Raw genomic sequence first — 21,754 nt, forward strand, 5'->3', positions numbered from 1 at the left:
AAATGGAACTTTATGTCCTGTTTTTAGTAAGATGGGGAAGGACAGGGAGCTTTTTTTCTGTGTCTCCTTTTTCTTGCATGCTTTCAGCTCAAAATAGTCCTTATGCTATAGTGGCATATTTTTGGATGGTATATTCTTGTCCCCTTCCATGAGTAAATGAGTTTCGAGGTAACTGATAATATTACAATAGACTTTGTAAGGGCCATATTTGGACCTACAGTGAGTTCTGTCGTATTTGAACTCAGAACAGTAATTTTTCTTTTGCTGTTTTTCACTTAAAAAGATACTAATTTCAAAGTATGTTTTATAATGTGTGCAATATAGTACTGTAGTACTGCATATATATGATTTATATGTAACTGCATGTATTTGGGGTACATGAGGGCTTTTCTGTTCTTTACTTTTGTTTTTACTGGTGAGTGTCTAGTGGCCACTGGTCTGTGAACTTATTTGTATTTATTAATGTACAAATAATGTTCAAACCTTTTATTTAAGTGTTAATGTGTATTTCTGTATAATTTTTATATTTCAGTGGAGGGTGGTCTTTCCAACTTCATGTGTATTCTTTGAAGCAAAAATTCCTCTTGGTATCTGACAGGCATCTAAGCTTATATTGTATGCATGATAGGCACAAAATAAATATTCATTAATGAATTTAAAAATCATATATAAAAGGAAATTGTTGATTTTCATCATTTACTCCAGAAATTTTTATGGATTCATTACATAGCAGTTAGAAATGGTGATAGTACATTGAGTGGGTGAGTTAGAAATTGACATATTGCAAAGTAATAGGTGACCCTTACAAAAGAAACAGAAGAATGAATAGGTATGGCTTACTGAGATTATTTATTATGGGGCCACACAGCTTGATGGAGCTTGGTAACCCCTAGCTTAGGGCATTATTATTTTGAAGCAAAGGGCAGTGATAGATGATATCCAGTAATGACCCTGTCTTTATTTTGACCTTGGACAAGCCATTTAATTTTTCTTATCCTCAGTTTCCTCTTTTATAAAACGAAATGACAGGGCTAGAAAGCTTTTGATGTCCTCTAAAAATTTGAAATTCTACATGTACTCTTGATTATCTGAGGCAATCACCTTACAAAGTCACTTAGATTCGCTATATTCTGTGTAATAAGAAAGATAAGCATGTCATGGAAACATTTTCATTAGAATGATTACTTTTTTTTCTTTTCTTTCTTTCTTTTTTTTTCTTTTTTTGACGAAAAATGATTTGGGATGTGGTTCAGTTTTTTGAGATTAAAAGGGCAAATTTGGATGAATAGGTGAAAGCTATATGAATTAAAGTTTTATAATAATAACATATGGCATTTGTGATATGGAAATTTTAAAGTAATGAACTCCCTGCATCTGATGAAATAAAGCAGAAGCCACGTGACCACTTATCAGGGATATTGTAGAAAATATTGACCAGTTGGGTAAAATCCATTCAAACAGGCAACCTTCCTATCCAAGAGAAACTCCCCTAATGTTGGGGAACTCTTTGAGGTTACATAAAGCAAGTTAGGCAGGTAGATAGGGAGGTACTGTTTATGGCATCTGTGTCCTCTTGGGTTAGTCTTAATCTTGGGATGATGCCTTCCAAGGAGCTTGTCAGGATGCAGCCTTACCACTGCTGCTGGGGAACTCTTTCCTCTTGCTCTGTTTTGGTGTCAGGCTTTGAGAGTTTCTTCTTTTTGTTCTTAATGTCTTATCCAACAAAGGTAGTTATTTACAATTTGGAGTATTTTCTTTCACAGTGTACCTTTTCTATGCATGTATCTTTCAAAATCTACAATTTTCTATGCATGTACCTTCTTTATGAAAATTGGACCTAGTTTACGTCCTGTTCGATAACTTGCTACTTTCGTGTAACCATATATTGTGGACACATTTCCTTGTCAGCACTTGTAGATCTCTATAATTCTCTGTTTATAAAGTACTTACTGCATGGGAGCAGTTTTAAAGTGCTTTTCACATATTAACAACATTTAACCCTCATGACAACCTCATGAGGTAGGAACTTCTATTACAGGTGAAGAAGCGGAAGCACAGAGAGGTTAAGTAATTCCCCTACAGTTATATAGTTAGTAAATAGCAGAGCCAGTGTTGGAACCCAGGCAGCCTGGCTTAAGTCTGGGGGCTAACCATTTTACTACCCTGCTTCTCAAATGACTATAAGGTTCCTTTATGTGCCTATGCCATGATTCATATTAGCTACTCCTCGTGGTTGTACTTTGAGTTCTCTCCTGTTTCCTTTTTGCTACTACAATGTGCCAGGCATATTCGAAGTCTGGTAACATCCTTGTGGACTGAAATACACAAAAATCCCCATCTTTATGACATTCATGCTCTGGAGGAAGGAGGTGGTTGGAGACAGACTATTAAAAGGTTAAATAAGAAAATTACATTGACTTGGCACAGTGGCTTATGCCTGTAATCCCAGCACTTTGGGAGGCCGAGATGGGCAGATCACTTGAGCTCAGGAGTTTGAGACCAGGCTGAGCAAAACCCTGTGTCTAAAAAACAAAAAACAAAAATCAAAAAGTATCTGGGTAATAGTGGCATGTGCCTGTAGTCCCAGCTACTTGGGAGGCTGAGGCAGGAGGATCACTTCAGCCTGGGAGGTGGAGGTTTCACTGAGCTGAGATGGAGCCACACCCTGAAAAAAAAAAAAGAGGAAAGAAAGAGAAAGGAAGGAAGGAAGGAAAGAAAGAGAGGGAGAAGGGAAAGAAAGGAAAGGAAAGAAAGAAAGAAGACAGACAGACAGAAAGAAAGAAAGAAAGAAGGAAACAAAGAAAGAAAGAGAGAAAGAAAGAGAGAAAAGAAAGAAGCCAGACCCGAAAAGAAAGAAAGGAAGAAAGAAAGGAGCCAGACCTGAAAAAAGAAAGAGAAAGAAAGATACATAGAGCCAGACCCAAAAATAGAAAAAGGAAGAAAGAAAGGAAGAGAAAGAAAGAAAAGAGAGAAAGAAAGGGAAGGAAGGAAGGAAAGAAAGAAAGAAAGAAAGAAAAAGAAAGAAAGAAAGAAAAATTACATGGTAGAGGAGCAGATGAGAAGTACTATGAAAAAGAAATAGGCCAGGCGTGGTGACTCATGCCTGTAATCCCAACACTTTGGGAGGCTGAGGCGGGCAGATCACTCGATGTCAGGAGTTCGAGACCAGCCTGGTCAACATGGTGAAACCTTGTCTCTACTAAAAATACAAAAATTAGCTGGGCGTGGTGGAACGTGCCTGTAATCCCAGTTACTTGGGAGGCTGAGGCAGGATAATTGCTTGAACCCAGGAGGCGGAGGTTGCAGTGAGCTGAGATCACACCACTGCACTCCAGCCTGGGCTAAGAAGCAAGACTCCGTCTAAAAAAAAAAAAAGGAGAAGAAATAAAGCATGGAAGCAGCCAGTGGTGTTGCTGTGGGGTATAAGAGTTTTAAGCAGGTAAGAGAGTGATGTGAGCAAAGTTGAGGCAGATGAAGGAAAGTGAACCATGTGGACATCTGGGCTAAGAACGTATCAGTGGAGAAACGGCAAGTGCCAGGGCTTAATGTCAAGTGCATGCATGACTTTTTTTCAGGAACACTCAAAAGGCCTCTATGGCTGGAACAGAGTGAATGAGGAAAGAGTAGGAGAAGATAAGGGAAGGAACACAGAAGGGAGGGATGCCCAGGTAGTTAGAGCTTTGTAGGCGATTCTTATGAACTGTTAGTTCTTATGAGATGATGATATATGAAACGATTTTGAGGAGAGGAGTACCATGTTCTGGCTTCTGTTTTAAAATGACCACTGCTGTGTTGAGACCAAAGTCTAAGGGAATGAAGATGGAAGGCAGCAGGGAAAAAGTGTTACTGGCTTAGACCACGGTGGTAGCTGTGGGGGTGGTGATAAGTGGTTTAAACCTGGACTTATTTCTGAGGTATGTTGAAACGTGGTATATTTCTGGGTGGGACTTGCTGATGGATTGAGTGTGAGAGAAGTTAAAAGTAATTCTAAGAGTTACGGGAAGAACTGGAAGGATGGACTTGCTGTTAACTGATTGGGATCACTTGCACAAATGACTTGACATTGAATTTTTAAATCAAAGAACAAACTTACGGCCTTTAGTGCTTTAGATACAGCTTTTAAGTCACTAGCCTGAGAAGCTAGGTAGTATATATGCTTCATTATCTTGAAGGATTGTAGTTTCAGTTGTAGAGAAGTGGAAACGTGTGTCATAGAGACAAGCTGTCTATCAGGTGACATAAATAGGTGTTGACAGTAATTTTCAGGGTATGAAAGGTTCAGTTTGGCAGGTTCAGGAATTTGATTTTTTAGGTTTACCTAGAGTTAAATGGGCCCAGGCACAGAACTCATAAGTAACCAGTCTCATCCATTCATTTTGTCATGGAGCCCCATCAGACCATAGCCAACAGCAGCCAGCCTCCCAGGATGACAAGGAGCTCTCCCCTTACCTTGCTGCCAGGGCATCTGGGGAAAGATTTCCAGGGAGGATGACCTGTAGCAGCCAGCCTGGTAGGACTCAGAAGCATCTTCTTCTCTCTCTTTTTAAAAATATTAATTTTTAATTAAAAAAATTTTTTTTTGAGATGGAGTCTTGCTCTGTTCCCCTGGCTGGAGTGTAGTGGCACAGTCCAAGCTCACTGCAACCTGGACCTTTTAGGCTCAAACTCTCCCTGCACCTCAGCCTCCTGAGTAGCTGGGACTACAGGTGTGTACCATCTTGCCTGGCTATGAGAACCATCTCCTTCTCCTTTTCTTTTTTTTTGAGACAGAATCTCGCTGTGTCACCCAGGCTGGAGTGCAGTGGCACCATCTCGCTCAATGCAACCTCTGCCTCCCAGGTTCAAGCGATTTTCCTGCCTCAGCCTCCTGAGTAGCTGGGAATGCAGCTGTGCACCATGACACCCGGCTAATTTTTTTTTTTTTTTTGTATTTTTAGTGGAGATCGGGTTTGGTCATGTTGGCCAAGCTGGTCTCAAATTCCTGACCACGCACAACTGCCTCTGCTTCCCAAAGTGCTAGGATTACAGGTGTGAGCCACTGCGTCTGGCTGACAAGCATCTTCTTATAAGCCTAAGGAATCATTCCTATTGTCTGCACCTTGTTCACTTTGGAGCCATAAGGCTAGTTAAGCCCCTCTGGTGCTTATTTTATTTTTACTGTACTTCTCATCCGTTACTCATTGTGCAAGCACCACAGTCACCATTTTCTAATTTCTGCAGGTACCACCTTTTGACTTTTTTCCATCGTTTACTTTTCCCCCCATCATTTTCCCCCTGTAGTTTCTTTTTTAAACTGTGTGTGTGTGTGTCATTGAATTTCTCTTTCTATAGTGAACCAGCTTTTTAAACACCCTCAGCCTCTTCACAGAAGTCTGTATCTGTATCCTCATTTCTTCCCCTTAAAATCCACAAAACCTTCAAATTAATCTTTCACAGACCCTTGTTGCCCTTGTAAAGCAGATGGAAACACAGTAACAGGTTGCAGTGTAGGTTGGGAGGACTCTAGTCTCAGCTGCTCAGCTGCCCCAGTGCCCCTGACCTTGTCCCTCAGGGACCTCAGTGGGAGTCAGGGTGATGAAGTCATGCTTGAAGGGAAAACCACTTTTCCTGCATTACATTGATAGCCTTGGGTCTCTTGACAAGGGTGCATGATGACTGTCCCACAGCTACTTGCAGCTGTTCTTGCCACCTGCACATCTCTGTTCTTCCATTCTTCCCTTTTACGTGAAAAATTGGCTTCTAAAGCATATTTCTTCCTTCTTGCTCCAAACTGTGAACTTTAGATCAATGACTATCTTTGTATCTTTATTTTTCCTTGTGTCTGGCATGTGATACATGAACAAATTGTAGAATGAAAACATGAAATGCTTGTGAACAAAAATTTTCTGAAAAAGAGATTTGGAGGAAACAGATTTTATTCCAGTGAACAATTTGCAGCCTTTAGTGTAAAACAAAGGTGCGTTCTAGAGAATGAAGAGGCTTGCGTTTTGTAACAAAAGTTCCCACCCAGGTTTCCAATCAGGTCCATTTGTGCAAATGAAGGATTGAAACTTGCTTAGTTCCGATTGGCCAACACAGCCGAGTTCTGATTGTTGAATGCAATTGGGTTTTTGAAATGTGATATTCACGGAACCTGGAGATCTTGGGTGCTTATGCCAGCTCCAGCACTAACTACGGAAACTGTGGGAATTTAGGCCTCAATCATTGCATCTTCTTAAATCTTAATCTTCTCATCTGTGAAATAAGGGAATGATATTTTGTCATCTTTATGTATTTTTTATTACACTATGAATGTTAAGATTATGTACAGGCCGGGCACGGTGGCTCATGCCTGAAATCCCAGCACTTTGGGAGGTTGAGGTGGGTGGATCACTCGAGGTCAGGAATTCGAGACCAGGCTGGCCAACATGGTGAAACCCCATCTCTACTAAAAATACAAAGATTAGCCGTGTGTGGTGGCCCACACCTGTAGTGCCAGCTTCTCAGGAGGCTGAGGCAGGAGAATCAATTGAACCTGGGAGACGGAGGTTGCAGTGAGCTGAGATCGTGCCACTGCACTCCAACCTGGGCATCAGAGCAAGACTCTGTCTCAAAAAAAAAAAAAAAAAAAAAAAAGAAAGAAAAGAAAAAGAAAAAGATTTTGCACAAATTGTTTCTTCCATTTGGTTTTTGGAAGACAAGAGGGAAAATCTTCTTTATGTTTTCTATATTACTCAAGTTAATGCTCTAGACAAGAGTACATATCTTTATTTAGAAATATGTTTCAAGAAAAAATGACCCGTTATATTAAATTTATATTCAGTTTTTATATTAGCATTTCAAGACTATCTGAAGACATGGAAATTAATACTATTTTAAATATTCTTAAGGTATTATTCTTATCACCATTCATATTTTGCAGGATAAAAGGTTTTAAAAATATGTCTGTGATGGGTACATTTTTAAAGGAAAATTTTTAAAGACTTTTATTAACTTGAACAAAGCTAACTAGACAAAAAGAACAAGCTATAAGAAGGGACTGTTGAGAACAAAAATACTCTGTGAATTTGCATTAAAACTTTGCTACTTTATTTGGTGACTTGTAAAGTATAGCGTTAATATTCCATGACGGCTATGATTTTGGCTTAGATTATAGTTCTGGTCTGCCTTAGAATTTTAAAGCCAAATTTTAAGAAATAATGAAATTTTTTTTTTTTCCCCAAAGCCAATGTAATTCCACATCATTGCCCAGGCTGGTCTCAAACGCCTTCCTGGACTCAAGCTATACACCTGCCTAGGCCTCTCAAAGAGCTGGGATTAAAGGGGAAAGCTGCTGCACCTCTTCTCTTTTTTTTTTTTTTTTTTTTTTTTGAGATGGAGTCTCACTCTGTCACCCAAGATGGAGTACAGTGGTGCGATCTTGGCTCACTGCAACCTCTGCCTGCCTGGTTCAAGCAATTCCCTGCCTCAGCCTCCCGAGTGACTGGGATTACGGGTGCATGCCACCACGCCTGGCTAATTTTTTTGTATTTTTAGTAGAGACGGGTTCCATCATGTTGGCCAGACTGGTCTCAAACTCCTGACCTTAGGCAACCCACCCGCCTTGGCCTCCCAAAGTGCTGGGATTATAGGCGTGAACCATTGCACCCGGCCTTCCCTTTTTTTAAAAACCAATTTCAACTTTTATTTTAGATTCAGTGGGTGCATGTGCAGGTTTGTTACATGGGTGTATTAGTTCATTCTCACACTGCAAATAAAGACATACCTGAAACTGGGTAATTTATAAAGAAAAGAGGTTTCATTGACTCAGTTCTGCATGGCTGGGGAAGCCTCAGGAAACTTATAATCATGGCAGAAAGCACGTCTTTACAGGGGAGCAGGAGACAGAATGAGAGCTGAGCAAATGAGGAAGCCCCTTATAAACCATCAGATCTCATGAGAACTTATTATCATGAGAATAGCATGGGGGAAACGACCCCCATGATTCAATTACCTACCACCAGATTCCTCCCACGATATGTGGATATTATGGGAACTACAGTTCAAGATGAGCTTTGGGTGGGGACACAGCCTAACCATATCAATGGCTATCTTGTGTGAATTACTTAATAATGCACCTCAATTTTTCTTTTAATTTTTTGGTGTTCTTATTCCCTTAAAATAAGCCTTCACCTGTTTCATGTCATGAGAACATTGTCCCTGAGTTGTTATATATTGGCTGTACTGTTTTCAAGTATTCTGCATAACTAATTACATAATGGTTATTACCCTGATTAAGTGCTATGTAAGTGCTAACCACAGTTTTTATTGTCATAGTATCATTGGTTTTTTGTTTTCACACTATTATTTTTGATCCTATGGAAATGTTTGTACACCTCCATAAAACTGTAACGTTTTATATTCAATTAGATTCTCTCACACTTTGACACTGCTGCATCCACTGTCATCAACTATCACTTTGAAATCTATCCTTATTTATTCTCAGCCAGCCAACTTGCATTTCAGAGATTTGATGGGCATTGCTAGAATCTCAGATTCAGTGTGTCCTACGTGAATTTATTACCTTCTATCCCAATACTCAGTCAGCTCTGACAACCAGTGGAACAACTGTTTCTTTGTTTTTTTTTTTTTCCTCTCTCTCTGTTTTCTTAAGCTGTGGATTAGCAAACTATGGCCTGCTGCCTGTTTTTGTAAATAAAGTTTTATTAATATTAGATGCCCATTCATGTAACTATTGTCTATGGCTGCTTTTGCACTAAGGTGGCAGAGTTAAGAAGTTGCAACAGAGACCTTATGACTGGCAAAGCTGAAAGTATTTACTTTCGGGCCCTTTATAGAGAAGTTTGCTGACCCCGCCAGGTGTGGTGACTCACGCTCGTAATCCTAACACTTTGGGAAGCTGAGGCGGGCGGATCATGAGGTCAGGAGATCGAGACCATCCTGGCTAACACAGTGAAACCCCGTCTCTATTAAAAATACAAAAATTAGCTGGCGTGGTGGCGGGCGCCTGTAATCCCAGCTACTCGGGAGGCTGAGGCAGGAGAATGGCATGAACCCAGGAGGTGGAGCTTGCAGTGAGCCGAGATCGCGCCACTGCACTCCAGCCTGGACAACAGAGTGAAACTCCATTTCAAAAATAAATAAATAAATAAGAAAAGTTTGCTGACCCCTACTTTAGACTAAAATTTTGGCATTACCTTTGATTCCTCTGGTATTTTTCAAGTATATTCTAGCAAGAGAACTAATCTCCGTTTCTTTAATCATCATCATCTTTTAAAAAATCTTCCACATGCATTCTGGTTCTCTGATCCTTTTGCCTAGGGTATTAAATTAATTTCCTCACCTCCTGGCTTCTTTTCCCCTTCTATTTAGGGCAAACAGAAGGTGAATGTCAATGTCAAATCTATTGACATTTTACACTCTGTCACCAGTGTTATGTTCTCAGAGTTCCACTCTGCCACCAAAACTTAAGAGATTTCCATACGGCCCACGAAATAAGAGACTCTCTAGCCTCTTAAGATTCTTTCTACAGTATAAGCCTTTCATTCTCCCATATACAGAAATTATTTCTATGAATATAATGAAGTGCTTTCCTCCTCCTTGTCTTTGTTCATGCTCTAACAACTGCCCTAAGCTTTCTCTGCCTCCATCTCCATTTTTCTTACTCCTGTCTTGCCAATAAAATCCTCCTAGATTTCTTCATGAAGCTTTTTCCTGTGTTTTCCTTTCTGCATATTCTTTTTCTCTTTGTAGTGTGTTAGCTATCCATCTCTCTGTCACCAAGGGCACCTTACTTGATGCTGTGTTTTTAATGTTCTTTTATATTTCAAATATTGTAAACCATAAGCTCATTGAGTGCAAGGCACTTGTCTTCTTCATTACCGTGTTCTCTTACACACTCAGTGTAATAATGTCTTAGAGATGCTTAATAAGTAATTGAATAGCATTATAGGAAGTAAGCTTTTAAAATTTGGATTTAATTATTAGTCATCTCAACATCTCTCTTGGATGTTTGGCAGCGATTCTAGGTGTTATAATGAAAGTTGTTAAAGCAACTTGATGTTAACTTCTTTGTATACATGGCTAATGAAAATGGAAAGATTTTCTTTGTTTGATAAGGTATTTCACATTTAATACAAGAAAAGTATCTATGTGCAATGATGTGCTTGGTACTGATAAAAAGTAAAACAAGGTGGCAGAGCCAGGCCATAATTCTCTTGGTTGTATTATGCAATCTACCAAAGTCAGATTTGTTTTTATTTCGTTAACAAGCTTTTTCAGGATTCCAAGAAGAAAAATTATATCAAAGTGTTCTAAGAAACTATTGAAATGAAATGCAGGTGCTGTTAAAATAGTATTTTGTACTCTATTCATTTATTTAATCATTCTCTGTACTTCCCAGAAAATTTTGATGTGGCTGTTTATCACAAAGAGCCCAATTTTTTGTTGGCATCTAGTTTTGAATTTGTACTCTTGAAAAAGTTGACAAAGACAAAAAGGTGTGCCAGGTTTAGAGACCATTCACTTTGTAGTAGTAGAGTTTAATGTCACACCTACCAAAACTGGGCTGCTAATACCCTTATCTTTCTCAGTTGGTTTCAGAAACCTAGAGGTTGCTTGTAGTGGTGGGAGGAGCGACCCAATTTGGTATATAATACGCAGTGCCCAAAGACTCAGCAATAAAGGTGAACAAAGCATCAAAACACACTCCAAAACCCATACACAGGCAAAAGAATTAAAGACTTGAAAATTTAATTTTAAGGTGGGCAAAAGATTTGAGTAATTTCTAGGAAAGGATATAAGTTCTGCTTTGTTCACTACTGTCTTCTAGCACAAAATAAATGTTGGCTATATATACACATACCCAAATGAATAATGTCACATCAAACATATTGCTGGAACTCTCTTGAGTAAAGAAAGGCTTTAAAAAAGCCATATATGTATAGTTTTGAACCAGCATTTCTACTTCTTAGTTTTGTTTTTTTTTTTTTTTTGAGACACGGCCTTGCTCTGTTGCCCAGGCTACAGTACAGTGGTGCTGTCATCATCAGTGGTGCTCACCACATCCTTGACTCCTGGGGCTTCAGTGCTCCTCCTGGCTCAGCCTCCAGAGTAGCTGGGACTACAGACGTGCCCCACCATGCATTGCTAATTTGTTTATTTTTAGTAGAGACATGGTCTCACAATGGTGCCCAGGCTGGTTTCAAACTCCTGGGCTCAAGTGATCCTTCCGCCTTGGCCTCCCAAATTGCTGGGATTACAGACGTGAACCACTCCACCCAGTTAGTTAGAATTTATACTAAGGAAATAATTACACAACTGAGTGTGGATTTCACATCTAGGTTTCTGTAATCCAGAAATACTTTCTCAAACATTCAAATATGTTTGTATGTACAAAGCACCAGTTTACTTTCCCATATATGCTTGCATATGTGAGGGATAGTCCGGTGTCTGGACGTAAGCATATGCAATCAACTGTAGCATGTCTCTAGGGAGCAGGACTGAGGAGACGTGCGAATTACTAGCACATAGGACATTATACCTTTTATTCACTCTTCTCTGGTTCAGTTTCTTTAAGTATATTTTGCTTTTATGTTGGTCAAAAGACTAGGAAATAGTCTATTAAGTTTTAGGCATACTTTCATTAACATTTAACATAAGTAACCTACTTGAAGAGTTAGCTTGCCTGTCTGGAAAATGCGGTTTTCAAGAGTGATTCATATCCTTGGGAATAAAAGAAAAAATAATGAATTTTTTTTTGTTTTGTAATGAGACGGATGAATGGCATTATCTGGTTGGACTGCTGTTGTGTTCTTTAATGCTATGATAAATAGACATATTGTACAGAAGTTTTATTATGTGGTCTTTAACCAGTGGTAAGAAAATCCTGTTTCATGTGAGATAGGCCTATTTTTATTTGGAGAACTAATATGCACTAACAACAGTTTCCAAGAGTATCCCCATGAGCAAAGGAATTCACACTGTTTTCTCTTCAATGTTTTAGGAAAGCTCAAGAGGAGAACAAGAAAATCGTACTGGCTGGATGCGTTCCTCAAGCCCAGCCTCGCCAGGACTACCTTAAGGGACTAAGTATCATTGGGGTAAGCTTGTACCTGATGCAAAAAGAGAAAATCTTATATTATTAACACCTATAATAGCTCCACATTTTATTTTCTATTTGTAGGTTATTTATAAGCTGTGTTACACTTATGGCTGTCCTAAACATATTTTCCTTATCGTCCCTGAAACTGTCATTTCTGTGTAACTTTTTCACCTTAGCATAAAAACATGTGTTAGTTTCTCTCATTAAGAAAGAGCAGCACAATAAAAAGCCATAGTGTGGAATTTACATCCTTTAATAACCCGGTCTTTAGCTGTCTATTACCATAGCTTTCCACGTCATTACAGTTTTTCCACCTCACTCAGCTACTTGCTTTTCGCCCCCGAGTACATCAATGCCTTTTTTCAAATGCCCCACCTCCCTTATACCTACCACCACAAGTCTTGGCTCCAACATGACGACCTTCCGTAAAGCCTTCTCTTCCTACTTTGTGTAGTCCTCCATAATTCTTTTCTCTAGTTTCTCTTTGCTTACTGTGCACTTACCTGTCATATAATTCTTTGAATAAAGCCCACCTGTCTATTTAAATTGTTAGCCTCATGAGAATAGTTTTTCAATCTTTTTTTAAAACTCTCACCATGTTTCTCTAGCGTTTCCCATGATACCTGGCACATAGTAGGCACTCAATAAGTGTTTGTTGATTGCCTGAAAAAAATCTTCCCATTGTATTTCTGTTGTTGACATACTTTTTTAGGGGGAGGCAGTCAGCTCTGTGAAGTAAGGAGATTACTGTCTCCTCTCTCTCTTGTTGTTTGTAGCCAATTACTCTTTGCCAAATGCCCTCGGGTAGCTGATATTCAGTCAATATTGGTTGATCAAATGATGGTGCTTTTTCCTTCCCAACATTCTACTGAAGCTGTAGGTGATAAACTCAGAAATATTGTTTGTTTAAAAAGGCTACATTAATTTAAAAAAAGTATAAAAACATCATATGCTCATAGAAGAAGTTTGCATGATTAATTGGCATCTGCTTTGAACTTTATAATAGATTTTTCCTTATTTGATACACTACTGACAGGTTCTTGTATCATGTTCTCAGTGTAATGAACTTGTTTTCTGCTGTGAAGTCCTTACCCCACTAGCAAATTTAATAATCTTCGAACAAACATTCTCACTTTCAACAAACAGAACCTGAATGTTTGGTAACTTTAGTTTGTTTTCACCATTTGTCTGTTTACATTTTGATTTCTCTTGGTTTAAGGAATGAAATGAATATGGGACTCCCGAGTTCTCTTTTCATGTCAGACTAACTTTCTCTATAAACATAATCCTGCTATGGTAGGGAAATAGGAAACTAGTTGGAAGTGTTTTTTAGAGATGGAATGTGGTAAAAACTTGGAGTTGATCTTAGATTTCATCTCAAGGAATAAAGTTAGAGAACAGCAGACTTTCTTTAATGTGGCAAAAGCCTCTTCTCTGCATACATTATGGCAACATATTTTAAAACTCCATTGTGTGCAGGGAAAAGCGTATGTTAGGATGTGCAGGAGATTCTCCAGATACAGTGTAAGGGAGGACACTCAGGGCTATTAATGTGAGTTTATTCGCCAAAGTCACAACTTTGTGTCAGTCAGTCCAATTTTCAGGGCCGACACAAAGCTGTGACACTGGCAGATAAACATTTTGTTTTTATTTAATCAGCACCTTTGTTGTTCTGTGGTTGACATTCTTTTTCTGTAAACTTCTATTTTAAGTTCAGTGTTACATGCACAGGTTTGTTATATAGGTTAAACACGTGACTGTTGTACAGATTATTTTGTCACCCAGGTACTAAGCCTTGTAGTCATTAGTTATTTTTCCTGATCCTCTCCCTCTTCCCACTCACTACCCTCCAACGGCCCCCAGTGTGTGGTGTTACCCCCGATGTGTCCATGTGTTCTCATTGTATAGCTCCCACTTAAAAGTGAGAAAGTATGGCATTTGGTTTTCTGCTCCTGCGTTAGTTTGCTAAGGATAATGGCCTGCAGCTCCATCCATAGTCCTACAAAAGACATGCTGTTGGTTTTTTTTTTTTTTTATGGCTGCATAGTATTCCGTAGTGTATATTGTGTACCACATTTTCTTTATCCGATGTGTCATTGTAGGTTGATTCCATGTCTTTGCTATTGTGAATAGTGCTGCAGTGAACATTTGCATGCATTTGTTTTTATGGTAGAATGATTTATATTACTCTGGGTATATACTCAGTAATGAGATTGCTGGGTCAAATGGTAGTTTTGCTTTTAGCTCTCTGAGGAGTTGCCACATTGCTTTCCATACTGGTTGAACTAATTTACACTTCCACCAAAAGTGTGTAAGTGTTCCCTTTTCTCTATAGTCTTGCCAACATCTGTTATTTTTTGACATTTTGGTAATAGCCATTCTTACTGGCATGAGGTAGTATCTCATTGAGGTTTTGATTTTCATTTCTTTAACAATCAGTGACACTGAGCTTTTTTTTCATATGCTTGTTAGCCACATGTATGTCTTCTTTTGAAAAGTGTCTGTTCATGTCCTTTGCCCACTTTTTAATAGGGCTGTTTGTTTTTCTCTTGTAAATTTGGTTACGTTCCTTATAGATGCTGGTTATTAGACCTTTGTCAGATGCATGGTTTACAAACATTTTCTGCCATTCTGTAGGTTGTTTGTTTACTCTGTTGAGAGTTTCTTTTACTGTTTTGTTCTGTCACATAGTCCCATTTTGTTACCACTAGTAGTCTTTAGGTTTATTTTATTTTGTTCATTTACAATTGGAGAAATAACTTAAGAACACATTTTGAAAAGTGAATAGAAATAAAATCTATATTTCTATTGCCATAATGCAATTATAATTTTGCTTATCTCCTTCAGACTTAACCTTTGCATCTTTTACTTAATTGTAATCTCAAAACTATTTTGTATTCTTATTTTTCTAGGTTATTTCATGAGCTTTGTAACCATTTTAAGTCTGGCATTAGTGTTCTATTGAAGGATATCACATAATTTACCTATTTCTTAATTATTGGATTTAAGAATTTTCTAGTTTGTAGGAAATATACATAATACATTAATGCTCTCACTGGTCTTTTATTTTTAATTTAAAATTAGTGTATTTAAAAAAGTTTCTGGAAGTGGGATCACACTATCATTAACATTTCAGAAGTGTAATTTAATTATATCTTTACCAGCATTAAGTATTATTAAAGTATAAGATTATTATTTGTTAATATCATTTTTGGAGCATTTTTTTCTGTGACAGGTATATGACATTTTATTTATCATCACTGACTTTTTACATATGAAAATTATGTCCACATAAATGAAAATTTTGAAAACAAATTACAAATTAGGAAACAAAATTATCTAAATTTTATCTTTAGAGAGACCTACTTTTGAATAGAATTGTTCTGTAGAATTGCTATAAAACTAGAAACCTGCTGAAATATAGTGAGTTACAGTGAAATAAAGAAATATATTTTATACAAAGAGAAAGCAATTCTGAAGTGCAAAAAGAATAGATGTTTAAATTCAGTGACTTGGGAAACGATTTTTAGCAGGAAGGTTAGAATTGTATTGTGTGATTGAGTAAAGAATGTTATTCCTTCACAAAATTTCTATGATGGGAGGATGTTAATAGAATTGGAAGGAAGAACAACTGTAACTGCATTCTTTGCTTTTACCTTCTGCTAGCCTTTATCTGTGTCACCTTACAGTACAGGAAGAATGTGTCAATTCTATTGACCCAGGTGAGTAAAATCAAAAGCTTCCATGAGGCGGGGATCACTGGGTGAGCAAGGTACTTATTGCATATCTGAGTTAAAGGATTTTTATTGTACTTACCCATGTTTGAAAGTGCTCATAGAATAGGCATTTAAGAAGATATTAATAAAGAAAGAAATTACTACCATCATAACATTTGCATTTCCATCAATATCAGCCTGTAGGAATGGGGCATTTATTTTAGTAAGCAGAGTAAGACTGTGTGGTGAGAATACATGGTAAGCAGTTATTTGACCTCTGGGCCTTTTATTATCACCTGTCCCACTCTCCCCTGAAATCACTTAGTTGTGATTAATGTTATTCGTGTGATGGTGCGTAAAAGAAAATAACAAAACATCGAAACCAGAAATAGAGCTTGTCATCCTCTGGGTCCAGATGCACTGGCTTTGGTGGTCGTAACCTCTGTACTTCTCCCATCTTGGGGCAAAAATCTGTGCACAAACCTGTCTAATTTCTTCACAATGGAAGAGAAGAAAGAACAGATTTGAAAACATAAATGTCTTGAATAAAAAGTTTTAGCCAAAACCTTTTTCTTAGCATGAAGTGAAGTTTAAATTTTATATCTAGATGATTTACATTTATCAGTGACCAGTATAGAATCAAGATCTTTTTGTCTTTTTTCAGGCTCTTGAAACATTTCACCTTACAGTTAAAAATTCCCTTTGTCTTTTAACAAATAGTTAGGGTTAATCATCTACCTTAGAGTTTTCATGCAAGGCCATTTTTATTACTGCTATTTGTTTATGTCATTTATGTTAGCTGTTGATAGTTTCATATCTTGTGAATATACCTGTTTGAATGCTTCTGTTTTTCTTTTAGGCTACTTTGTTGGCAGAAAGTTTCTTTTAGATTAACCAGAAAATAGGATGTTCTCTTAACATTTGCAGTAAAAAAAGAGTAGTAGACTTTAGGCATCAGAAAGCCTGGCTTCAAATCCTAGACCTGCCATAACATTATTTCTTTGGTTCATCAGGTACTTACTGAGTGTCTACTATGTGCTTGGTGTACTTTTCTAAGCACAGTACTATGTAGGAGCTGGGAATGCAGCGGTATATAAAATTGTCCCAGATCCCTGTCCCACTGAGCTTACATTCTGGTTCTTAGGGAGAGACATCTGGTTTGAGTCCAGAACTTCTCCAGCTTTCTAGAGAATCTAGTCAGATGGGTCCCTAGACCATAGTGAGATCAATTAGTTGGGAATTTCTCTTTAAGGCTCAGATGGAAATACGCTTTGTGTCTGCTGGTTGTGAGTTGTTAGGGAGAGATGAGTGAAACAATATTTGTTTGCTGAGTTCTTCTTCCTAAGGTAGTGTTATTTATCTGTTATTACAGTATCCATTATTAACAGGAACAGCATTTATTTGGAAGTTAGGCTCTCACTCTTTTACTAGAAGGTGTGTTTATGAAATTGTGTGCTTTGTGTAGTTTTTCTGTGTTAATAACAAGGACCACATTTGAAGTTGGTCTTGGTGTGAATTCATTGGACTGATCATTATAACTAATTATAGCTCTAGAAATTCTAAGTAAACTACAAATTAATAGATAGATGGTAAAATGTTAAAACATGCAGTTCACAATGGAATATACAATTTGATATTGAAAATTTGTAATTGACAAGGCTTCCTCATGTACCAGCTGTGAGCCTTGCAGGCAGGTGAACATTTTCTTTGGAGAGCTGAACAGAAATGTGGTTTAACACAGGTGTCCACTTATCTCAGGGACTATTACTAGGTTGATTTGCAGTGGTTAAACATCTTTTCAGGCAGGCTGCTGTAATCTTGAAAAGTGAAACAGGATTGACTTTTGACTATTTCAAATGTGAGCACTTTAATTTTGAAAATTATGTGTACAGTTAAAGCTGCATTTGAACGGCTACATTTGAGAATATTTCTATCGTATACCATGTTGCAAAAGGTAAACGAATTCACAAAGTGGAGCAGTGTCACAGTAATGGTGGGATCAGTATTGAGGGCAAGGCTTGAGGAACTCTCTCCTTCTCCTGTTTGCCCCTACTTTGAACATTTCTTCTTGCCATGTTCTATTTTTTGACCTTCTGTTGTCTAAAAGGCAGTATTGTGAGAGAATGACATGTAAATTTAAACACCCATTTATGTTTTTCCCTTCCTTGACTTGTTGGTTTCACTTTTTTTGGCATCATCTATCTCACCTGTATTCATACATGTTTCACCTATTGAATGATTAAAGTGTAGTATATCATAGATTTGGGAACTAGATTGCATGGATTCATATCCCTACTGCACTATTTCTTAGCAGTGTGACCTTGTACAAGTTACTTAACCTCTGTGTACCTCAGTTTCTTCCATCGTTAAATGGTGATAATAATAGAACCTGACTCTGAGTTTTTTAAGGGTTAAATCAATTAATATGGCTGGGCGCGGTGGCTCACGCCTCTAATCCCAGCACTTTGGGAGGCCGAGGCGGGTGGATCACTTTAGGTCAAGAGTTTGAGACCAGCCTGGCCAACATGGTGAAACCCTGTCTCTACCTAAAAAAAAAAAAAAAGAAAAAATCAATTAATACATGTAACTGTGCTTAGCATGGAACCTGGCACATAGTGCTCTGTATTTGCTATTTTTTAAAAAATTAACTAATTTACTTAGTAGTAGAGTCAACATCGAGCACAACTGTGTGCCTGGAACTAAACCATTTACTGGAGATACTGAGCTGAATACAACATATATTCTCCCTAAAGACCATGAAATCTGATGAGAGGTGCAAATCCTTGTGATTAATCTGCATAGGGAGAAGGGCTGTGGGCAGACACAGGATGCAGCCATGCTTTACATAGGCCTCTGATATTAAGTAGTGGTTTAATGAGTGGAGAAGGGAAAAAGGACTTTCAATCAGAAACAACAATGTAAGAGTTAGGCACCTGTGTGTAAGATGCCTGGAGGGGAAAAGGAAAAGGAGTGAGTGGAATGGGGAGTGTTAAGCGTAGTGTGGAGTTGTGCAGATGAGTGATGAGTACAATAGTGAGGGTGAGAGAAGGAAGGAGGTTGCGCTCAGTGAACCACAGGACAGGGTGAAACACTGTGTTGGGGCAGCGGGGAAAGACAGCATGAACAGGTAAAGGCGAGAAGCAGTATAATGTACTGGTTGTCTCTTCATGCCCTTTGTTCATTATCTGTCCTTTATTTTCTTGTATATTCATGATATCAGTCTTTTCTTATTTTAGGTCACATTTATTGAGGTATAGTTAACAGTTAAATTCACTTTTAATGAATTTGGACAGTCACCACATAATTTCTATTGTGCTTAAAAGTTATCTTGTGCCCTCTCGTATTCAAACATGCCTACTCTTCCCATGCCCCCAGTCCTTGGCAACCATTGATGCGATCTCTGTTCCTATAGTTTTGTCTTTTTGAGAATGTCATATAAATGAATATATTACTTGTGTCTTTTTTCTTTTCCTTAGCACAGCGCCTTCAGTATTCATCTATGTTGTTTCATTTATCAGTAGTTGTTACTTTTTAGTGCCTAGAATTATTTCATTGTGCTAGTGGACCACAGTTTGTCTCTTCACCAATTGATGGATATGTGTGTTCTTTTCAGCTAAAGGCTATTATGAATAAAGCTTCCCTAAACATTCATCCACAGGTCTCTGTGTAGATACATAGTTTTATTTTTCTGGGATAAATAAATACCTGGGATTGCCAGGCCATATGGTAAGCATCTCTTTTGCCTTTTAGGAAGCTGCCAGTGTTTTCCAAAGTGGCTATTTCATTTTGCATTTCTATCACCAGTCCCAGCTGCTTCACATCTTCATCGGTACTTAGTATTGTCAATTTTTTAAAAATTTTGACAATTCTACTAGGTGTGTTAGTGATGTCTCATTGTAGTTTTAATTTGCTTTTCTCTGTTGATTAATGATGTTGAGCATATTTTCATGTGCTTCTTTGCCATCTATATATCTTTGGTAAGGTATTCAAATCTTTTACCAACTTTCCTCCTGTTTTTGTGATCTTGAGTTAGGAAACTACTACTTAGGACACAAAAAGCACAACCCAGGAAAGAAAAGAAATTGATAAAATTTACTTAATCACAATAAACACTTTCACTTCTCAAAAGATACTGTTAAGAAAATGAAAAGAAAAATGCCATGACTGAGAAAAAAATTTGCAAAATATACATCTCCTACAGGACCTATGTCCAGGAGATCTAATGACTCCAACTCAGTAGTAAGAAATCAACCTGTTTTAACATGGGGAAAATATTTGTCTGTCTTTTTTTTTCTTTCTTAATTTTTAAAATTTATTTTAAAAGAGATGAGATCTCACTTTGTTGCCCATGCTGATCTCAAACTGTTGGGCTCAGCTCCTCCTGGCTTGGCCTCCCAGAATGCTGAGATTATAGGCAATCATTTAAAAAAAAATCGCCCTCTCATATTCAACCATTATATCTCTTTTATATATATTTTTAAAAATAAATTTTGTTGTACATATTTGCAGTTTGTAACATGATGTTTGGGACACACATATAGTGAAGCAGATTTATATATCAATCATCTCAGAGTTACTATTTTTGTGTCAAGAGCAGCCAAAATCTACTTATTAAGCACAATCCCTAACCCATTTCCAGCTCTCCCTCCCTTGCCTCTGGTAACCACTGTTTTTAAAATTATTTCTGTGTATTTGAGCTTTTTTTTTTTTTTTTCAAAGGATCCCACACATATGTAAGATCATGCATTATGTTTCTTTCTGTGTTTGGCTTATTTCAGTTAGCATAATGTCCTCCATGTCTTTCCATGTTGTTGGAAGTGGCAGGATTTCCTCCTTTTTAAAGGCTGAATAATATTCCATTGTATATATACACCACAGGGCACTTAGGTTATTTTCAATCTGGGTGTTGTGAATAATGCTGCAATGAATACTGGAGTACAAATATCTTTATGAGGTAGGGATTTCATCTCCTTTCGGTATATACACAGAAGAGGGATTGCTGGCTCATATTTGTCATTTTTTATTGTGTTTTAAGATTTTGATATAGTTAGAAACATGGAGTTTTGGAGGGTGGGTGGGTAATTTGTAATGTGGTTTCAACACTTGAAAGCTATGTTCTCCAAGGGAACATGTCTGATAAAGTATCTAATGTTTTCTCTCTCTCTCTCACCTGTTTTTAAAATATGAAGAGGACTTATCCAACTGCCAATCCATTTGCATGTTACTGTGATGGACAGTTACTGATAGGCTCTATAGAGCCAGAGATTTTATTATTATTTTACATATTTATATATACTGTACATTTATCTTCTCTGCCTAGTACAGTGTCTGGCTCAATAAATATTTTTTGAGTGACTATTAAATTATAAGATATGGATTTAACTTTAATTTTTTCATATTGTTCCTAGTTATTCGAGCAGCATTTGTTTAAACATTTTTCCTTTATCCTTTTATGATGCTAACTCTATAATATGTTTATGTGTTCCTTCCTCTCCCCTCCCCTTCCTTTCTTTCCCCTCTCCTTCCTTCCTTTCCCCTCTCCTCTCTTTTCTTTCCTTCCTTCTCTTTCTTTCAAGGCAAGGTCTTACTCTGTCCCTGAGGATGGAGTGTGATGGTGCACTCATAGCTTATTGTAGCCTTGACCTTCTGGGCTCAAGGGATCCTCCCACCTCAGCCTCCCAGGTAGCTGAAACTATAAGCACATGCCACCATGCTGGGCTCATTTTTAAATCTTTTTGTAGAGACAGGGTTTTGCCGTGCTGCCTAGACTTGTCTTGAACTCCTCGGCTCAAGGGATCCTCCTGACTCAGCCTCTCAAAGTGCTGGGATTACAGGCATGAACCACTGTGCCCAGCCCATGTTTATTTCTTAATTAGTATATTAGTTTTCTTTGCTGCTCTAACAGAGTATCACAAATGTAGTTTATTTTTATTTATTTATCTTTCTTTTCTTTTTT

General features: G+C 37.7%; 1 protein-coding gene across 3 annotated transcripts in view; it reads left to right on the forward strand.

The window, feature by feature from the left end:
- Positions 1-21,754, forward strand: part of CDKAL1 (CDK5 regulatory subunit associated protein 1 like 1) — a 701,952-nt gene that overhangs the window by 194,324 nt on the left and 485,874 nt on the right. For all 3 annotated transcript variants that reach the window (XM_031667632.1, XM_031667633.1, XM_021936624.2), the window contains exon 6: positions 11,984-12,080. In XM_031667632.1, coding sequence (XP_031523492.1) covers positions 11,984-12,080 — 97 coding nt within the window. The remainder of the gene's footprint in view (positions 1-11,983; positions 12,081-21,754) is intronic.

Source organism: Papio anubis, chromosome 6 (assembly GCF_008728515.1).
Source record: "Papio anubis isolate 15944 chromosome 6, Panubis1.0, whole genome shotgun sequence".
In the NCBI taxonomy this organism is placed as follows: Eukaryota; Metazoa; Chordata; class Mammalia; order Primates; family Cercopithecidae; genus Papio; species Papio anubis.